The sequence below is a fragment of the Squalius cephalus genome (genome assembly GCF_949319135.1).
Source record: "Squalius cephalus genome assembly, chromosome: 18".
Taxonomy (NCBI): Eukaryota; Metazoa; Chordata; class Actinopteri; order Cypriniformes; family Leuciscidae; genus Squalius; species Squalius cephalus.
The window spans coordinates 36,605,103-36,612,602 of record NC_137139.1 but is presented as its reverse complement, the minus strand read 5'-3'; the positions used below and the strand labels follow the sequence as shown (position 1 = coordinate 36,612,602).

At 45.8% G+C, this 7,500-nt stretch overlaps 1 protein-coding gene across 1 annotated transcript in view; it reads left to right on the top strand.

Moving 5' to 3' along the window:
* Nucleotides 1-7,500, top strand: part of cntrob (centrobin, centrosomal BRCA2 interacting protein) — a 36,365-nt gene that overhangs the window by 18,464 nt on the left and 10,401 nt on the right. The window contains exons 12-17 of the mRNA XM_079850215.1: nucleotides 1-87; nucleotides 177-302; nucleotides 6,735-6,882; nucleotides 7,009-7,093; nucleotides 7,175-7,291; nucleotides 7,476-7,500. The exon at nucleotides 1-87 is cut by the window's left edge and continues 47 nt beyond it; the exon at nucleotides 7,476-7,500 is cut by the window's right edge and continues 391 nt beyond it. Of these exons, the coding sequence (XP_079706341.1) occupies nucleotides 1-87; nucleotides 177-302; nucleotides 6,735-6,882; nucleotides 7,009-7,093; nucleotides 7,175-7,291; nucleotides 7,476-7,500 (588 nt within the window). The remainder of the gene's footprint in view (nucleotides 88-176; nucleotides 303-6,734; nucleotides 6,883-7,008; nucleotides 7,094-7,174; nucleotides 7,292-7,475) is intronic.

Sequence of the window (7,500 nt, the reverse complement as noted above, 5' to 3'; positions counted from 1 at the left end):
GTCGCTGGAACAGCAGCTCACTGAAAAACTGACCGCTTTACAGGAGGAGAACGCCACACACAACACACAACTACGGCAACAACACAGGTACACACATCACTGGAGAGACACATCAGTAGCTCAGGGTAAACGCCGTTAGGTAACTGTGTGTGTGTGTGTCTGTGTGTGTGTTGCAGGAAGCAGTTGTTGGATCTGAGTGCGCGGCACGAGCGAGAGCTGGCGGCCAACCTGGATCACTTCACAACACAGTTACAGGAGAGAGACGACAAACTGCAGCAGCTCACACACACCTACCAACACAAGTACGACTCTCTCTGTGAGTGTGTGAGAGTGAGTGAGTGAGTGAGTGAGTGAGTAATTGTGTGAGAATCAGTGAGTGATTGTGTGTGAGAGTGAGTGAGTGTCTCAGTCTCTCTTTCATGAATGAGTGAGTGAGTTTGTGCGAATCAGTGAGTGAGTGAGTGAGTGAGTGAGTGCGAGTGCGAATCAGTGAGTGAGTGAGTGCGAGTGCGAATCAGTGAGTGAGTGAGTGAGTGAGTGAGTGCGAATCAGTGAGTGAGTGAGTGAGTGAGTGAGTGAGTGAGTGAGTGAGTTTGTGCGAATCAGTGAGTGAGTGAGTGCGAGTGCGAATCAGTGAGTGTGTGAGAGAGTGAGTGCGAGTGCGAATGAGTGAGTGAGTGAGTGAGTGAGTTTGTGCGAATCAGTGAGTGAGTGAGTGCGAGTGCGAATCAGTGAGTGAGTGAGTGAGTGAGTGCGAGTGCGAATGAGTGAGTGAGTGAGTGAGTGAGTTTGTGCGAATCAGTGAGTGCGAGTGCGAATCAGTGAGTGTGTGAGTGAGTGAGTGAGTGCGAGTGCGAATCAGTGAGTGTGTGAGAGAGTGAGTGAGTGCGAATCAGTGAGTGAGTGAGTGAGTGAGTGAGTGAGTGAGTGAGTTTGTGCGAATCAGTGAGTGAGTGAGTGCGAGTGCGAATCAGTGAGTGTGTGAGAGAGTGAGTGAGTGCGAGTGCGAATCAGTGAGTGAGTGAGTGAGTGCGAGTGCGAATCAGTGAGTGAGTGAGTGAGTGAGTGAGTGAGTGAGTGCGAGTGCGAATCAGTGAGTGAGTGAGTGCGAGTGCGAATCAGTGAGTGAGTGAGTGAGTGAGTGAGTGCGAGTGCGAATCAGTGAGTGTGTGAGAGAGTGAGTGAGTGCGAGTGCGAATCAGTGAGTGAGTGAGTGAGTGAGTGCGAGTGCGAATCAGTGAGTGAGTGAGTGAGTGAGTGAGTGCGAGTGCGAATCAGTGAGTGTGTGAGAGAGTGAGTGAGTGCGAATCAGTGAGTGAGTGAGTGAGTGAGTGAGTGAGTTTGTGCGAATCAGTGAGTGAGTGAGTGCGAGTGCGAATCAGTGAGTGTGTGAGTGAGTGAGTGCGAGTGCGAATCAGTGAGTGTGTGAGAGAGTGAGTGAGTGCGAATCAGTGAGTGAGTGAGTGAGTGAGTGAGTGAGTGAGTTTGTGCGAATCAGTGAGTGAGTGAGTGCGAGTGCGAATCAGTGAGTGTGTGAGAGAGTGAGTGAGTGCGAGTGCGAATCAGTGAGTGAGTGAGTGAGTGAGTGCGAGTGCGAATCAGTGAGTGAGTGAGTGAGTGAGTGAGTGAGTGAGTGAGTGAGTGAGTGAGTGAGTGCGAGTGCGAATCAGTGAGTGAGTGAGTGAGTGAGTGAGTGCGAGTGCGAATCAGTGAGTGTGTGAGAGAGTGAGTGAGTGCGAGTGCGAATCAGTGAGTGAGTGAGTGAGTGAGTGCGAGTGCGAATCAGTGAGTGTGTGAGAGAGTGAGTGAGTGCGAGTGCGAATCAGTGAGTGTGTGAGAGAGTGAGTGAGTGCGAGTGCGAATCAGTGAGTGAGTGAGTGATGAGTGATGACCACATCCCCAATGACACCACGTTTCATCCCTCATCGAATATCACACCGAGAAACAGCTATGATACCTCAGTGAACAATAGTGGAAAACACATGTTGAAACTCTGTAAAGGTTTAGGATTATACATTATTAACGGCAGAACTCGTGGAGACACATTAGGTAGATTCACTTACTGCTCCAGATTAGGAACCAGTGTGGTTGATTATTCAGTAACAGATATTGATCAAAGTTTTATCAATGCCTTCACAGTCAGACCTCAGCTCCCGATGTCCGATCACTGCCAAACTGTGCTTTATCTGAAAGCCCCATGTCAAATAACCAAAACTGCTCCACCTGAACCTGAAAAACTGTTTCCTCTGAAACAGAAACTCAAGTGGAATCAATCCAACTCAGAACAATTCAGAGAAAATATGAACAGCCCTACTATATTAAAAATGCTAGGTGACTTTATGTCCACTGATTTCACCTTAGATATTAATGGAATAAATTTAGCAACAAAAAACTTAAATTACATATTCATAACATTGATAACTCTATCTAATATTAAACAGCAAACCAAGCATAGAACCAGTCAACAGAGAAAGAGAAAGGATGTCTGGTTTGATGATGAATGTGCCGGTCTCAGAAGAGAACTCAGGAGACTTTCTAACAAAAAGCACAAAGATCCGTCCAGCCAGACATTACGGCTTTCTTACTCAGACTGTCTGCAAAAGTACAAAACACTTTTGTGGAAAAAAAGAGAAAAATATTTTCAAACTAAAATTGAAGAAATTGACGATTCAATAGATCAAAACACTTTCTGGACCTTATATAAAAAACTCGAAAAACCCAAATTAGAGATATCACTCCAGAATGGCACAATCTGGAAATCTTACTTCGAAAATCTGTATCAAAAAATTGAGCCGGCTGACCTCAACCAGCCTCAGAGTAAAATAAAGAAAACTTTAGAAGACATGGAAAAAACTATTAAGAATTATCAAAATCCATTAGATAAATCAATAACAATATCTGAAATATTAGAACATATTAAAAATCTTAAATTAAAGAAAGCATGTGGACAAGATCACATTAATAACGAAATGCTTAAACTCAGCAGTCCCAGCATGATTCAAACTCTAGCCAAATTATTTAATCTGGTGTTCTGGTCTGGACACTTCCCTGAGATCTGGTCTGAGGGACTCATCACCCCCATATTTAAGAGCGGTGATCGATTCGACCCCAATAACTACCGCGGGATAAGTGTGGGCAGTGTGTTGGGAAAACTGTTCTGCAGTATCATCAACACACGCATCGTCTCACACATCTCAGCACACAACATCTTAAATAAAGCTCAGATTGGCTTCTTACCAAAACACCGCACATCCAACCACATCTATTCCCTCCACACTCTAATCAACAAGAACATCAACGACAAACAAAGGAAAATATTCGCATGTTTTGTAGACTTTAAAAAAGCATTTGATTCAATTTGGCATGATGGTCTATTGTACAAAATCCTACAAATTGGCATCGGCGGAAAAACATTTGACATTATAAAATCTCTGTACACCAACAGCAAAAGTGCGGTGAAGATCGGTAACCACAGAACCGCGTTCTTCCAGCAGGGCCGTGGAGTGTGTGTGTGTGTGTGTTCTTCCAGCAGGGCCGTGGAGTGAGTGTGTGTGTGTGTGTGTGTGTGTGTGTGTGTGTGTGTGTGTGTGTGTGTGTGTGTGTGTGTGCTTCCAGCAGGGCCGTGGAGTGAGGCAGGGCTGCAGTCTGAGCCCGACTCTATTCAACATCTACATCAATGATCTGGCGTCAGCGCTGGAGAGCTCTACTGCGCCTGGCCTCACTCTACAGGGGTCAGAGGTCAGATGTCTGCTGTACGCGGATGACCTGGTCCTGCTGTCCCGCACACCTGAGGGCCTTCAGCAGAGCCTGTCCCTGCTGGAACAATACTGTCACGACTGGGCCCTGACAGTCAATCTGGACAAAACCAGAGTCATGGTGTTCCAGAAGAAAGCCCGATCTCAGGCACACAAACACCAGTTCCTGTATAAAGGCCATGTCCTGCAGCACAGCTCTAGCTACAGCTATCTGTGTGTGTGTGTGTGTGTGTGTGTGTGTGTGTGTGTGTGTGTGTGTGTGTACAGCACTAGCTACAGCTATCTGTGTGTGTGTGTGCGTGTGTGTGTACAGCTCTAGCTACAGCTATCTGTGTGTGTGTGTGTGTGTGCGTGTGTGTGTACAGCTCTAGCTACAGCTATCTGGGCATCGACATCAGCGCTTCGGGACGCTTCGGTCTGGCTGTGAAAACACTCGGTGAAAAGGCTCGGAGGGCTTTCTATGCTATAAAGTCACGATGTGGACACTTAAAATTACCCATTAAAACCTGGATAAAATTATATAATTCAATAATAAAACCAATAATTTTATATGGATGTGAAATTTGGGGACCAGTACTAAATTGTAAAAATTGGGATAAAACATCAGTAGAAAAATTACAATTGGAAATTGGCAAAAATATTCTCGGGGTTCACAGAAACACGTCCACTGCCGCCTGCAGGGCTGAGCTGGGCCTGTACCCGCTGAACATCGAGATCCAGAAGAGATGTGTTCAGTTCTGGCATCATCTCCATCAGTCTGATCCAGAGTCAGTGCAATATAAAGCCCTCCTCGCCAATGAAACCTCAGCAGAACCTCATCCTCTAAACACACTCGCTCTCCAACTCGTCCATCAGACTATACTCCCCATCAACCCCAAACCTATCATTAAAGAAATCCACAAACATCTAAAAGACACTCATGATGAAGCACTAAAAGCACATTTTGCCCTCCAAAATAAACTCCAATGTTACTCGACCCTCAATAGAACCACTAAATTGGCCAGTTATCTATTTATTAAACATTTTAAAGAAAGACAAATCCTCTCCAAATACAGATTAAGTGACCATGATCTAGAGATAGAGAGAGGAAGACGTAGACTAACATGGACAGAGAGAGAGCAGAGGATCTGTAGACACTGTGACCTACAGCACATCGAGGATGAGGAACACTTTCTGCTCTTCTGCTCTAAATACTCCAGTATAAGAGAAACCTTTCTGCCCAGATTTGAAATCTTGATTCCATCGTTCTTTGAACTGAGCGACACTGAGAAAATGTTCTTCTTACTGGGAGAAGATGATAGTACAGCTGCACTAGCGGCTAAATATGTGTTAGCTATTCACAACGCCAGAGTCAGCTAATTCTCTAGAGAGACCCACTGTATTTATTCATTTATTAGGATAAATTGTGTTTATTTATCTGTTTATTTATATTTACTATATGACATGATCTATACATATATGTTTTGTTTGTTTGTTTTATTATTTATATATAATATGTTGATGCTTTGGCAACATTGTGTTACACAGTCATGCTAATAAAGCTCATTTGAATTGAAATTGAATTGAATTGAGTGAGTGAGTGAGTGCGAGTGCGAATCAGTGAGTGTGTGAGAGTGAGTGAGCGAGTGCGAATGTGAGTGAGTGAGTGCGAGTGCGAATCAGTGAGTGTGAGAGAGTGAGTGCGAATCAGTGAGTGAGTGAGTGCGAGTGCGAATCAGTGAGTGAGTGAGTGCGAGTGCGAATCAGTGAGTGAGTGAGAGAGTGAGTGAGTGCGAGTGCGAATCAGTGAGTGAGTGAGTGCGAGTGCGAATCAGTGAGTGAGTGAGAGAGTGAGTGAGTGCGAGTGCGAATCAGTGAGTGAGTGAGTGCGAGTGCGAATCAGTGAGTGAGTGAGTGAGTGTGAGTGCGAATCAGTGAGTGAATGAGTGAGTGAGTGAGTGAGTGAGTGAGTGAGTGCGAGTGCGAATCAGTGAGTGTGTGAGAGAGTGAGTGAGCGAGTGCGAATGTGAATGAGTGAGTGTGTGAGAGAGTGAGTGAGTGAGTGTGAGTGCGAATCAGTGAGTGTGTGAGAGAGTGAGTGAGTGAGTGCGAATCAGTGAGTGAGTGAGTGCGAGTGCGAATCAGTGAGTGAGTGAGTGAGTGCGAGTGCGAATCAGTGAGTGAATGAGTGAGTGCGAGTGCGAATCAGTGAGTGTGTGAGAGAGTGAGTGAGCGAGTGCGAATGTGAGTGAGTGAGTGCGAGTGCGAATCAGTGAGTGTGTGAGAGAGTGAGTGAGCGAGTGCGAATGTGAGTGAGTGAGTGAGTGCGAATCAGTGAGTGAGTGAGTGCGAGTGCGACTCAGTGAGTGTGTGCGAATCAGTGAGTGAGTGAGTGCGAATCAGTGAGTGTGTGAGAGAGTGAGTGAGCGAGTGCGAATGTGAGTGAGTGAGTGCGAGTGCGAATCAGTGAGTGTGTGAGAGAGTGAGTGAGTGCGAATCAGTGAGTGTGTGAGAGAGTGAGTGAGTGCGACTCAGTGAGTGTGTGCGAATCAGTGAGTGAGTGCGAGTGTGAATCAGTGAGTGTGTGAGAGAGTGAGTGAGTGCGAATCAGTGAGTGAGTGAGTGTGTGCGAATCAGTGAGTGAGTGAGTGCGAATCAGTGAGTGTGTGAGAGAGTGAGTGAGTGCGAGTGCGAATCAGTGAGTGAGTGTGTGCGAATCAGTGAGTGAGTGAGTGCGAATCAGTGAGTGTGTAAGAGAGTGCGAGTGCGAATCAGTGAGTGAGTGAGTGAGTGTGTGCGAATCAGTGAGTGTGTGAGAGAGTAAGTGAGTGAGTGAATGAGTGCGAGTGCGAATCAGTGAGTGAGTGAGTGTGTGAGTGTGTGCGAATCAGTGAGTGTGTGAGAGAGTGAGTTAGGCCGTAATCATCATAATGTGTGTTATGTTGTTTATGCCTGTGTGTGAGTGTAGATATCTAACTGTGTGTGTGTGTGTGTGTGTAGACTGTCAGAGATGCAGGAGGAGCTTCTCTCCATGGCAGTGTCTAAAAGGAAGCTGGAGACTCAGAGGGAGGAGCTTGTGTCCCGCCTGCAGGGAATGATGCGCTCCCATTGGGCGGAGGCTTTGAGGCTGTTGACCAATCAGGAGCAGGTATAGCATTCATTATAGAGCCAGTCGTCATAATCTAGCCGATCATTATAGTGCGAGTGAGTGAGAGAGAGAGATTTTGTGTGTGTGTATTAGGCCGTAATCATAATAGTGTGTGTGTGTGTGTAGATGGAGAGTGTCCTGTCGCCCGTCCATCAGTGGGAAACACCCACATCTTCCTCTTCTCCACCTCAGAGTGACACACACGTGTCAGGTGATCAGTCTCTCTTTCATGGACAAATATATGCAGAAAAGTTTTATCAATTGTTGATAGTTTAGTTTGTGTGTGCTGAAGCTCCCCAGGCCGTGGTTCTGCGTCTGTCCCGAGAGAAGGAGCGAGAGACCAGTGTGATGAACTGCAGCTCTTCTTTCTCTCCGCTGGAGCCTCAGCTGGAGCACAGCAGTCTCACTGGTACACCAACACACGGGGAGCAGTTAAATATATCACTGAATACAAATATCACTCATAAACGTATAATATAATAATTTATATATAATAATTTAAGGAATATATATAAAAGAATAACCTATACAGGGGCATTTTTTATTTATTTAATTTCCCATCCATCCACTGTGTGTGTGTGTGTGTGTTGTAGCGCTCAGTGACTGCAGTGCATTGTG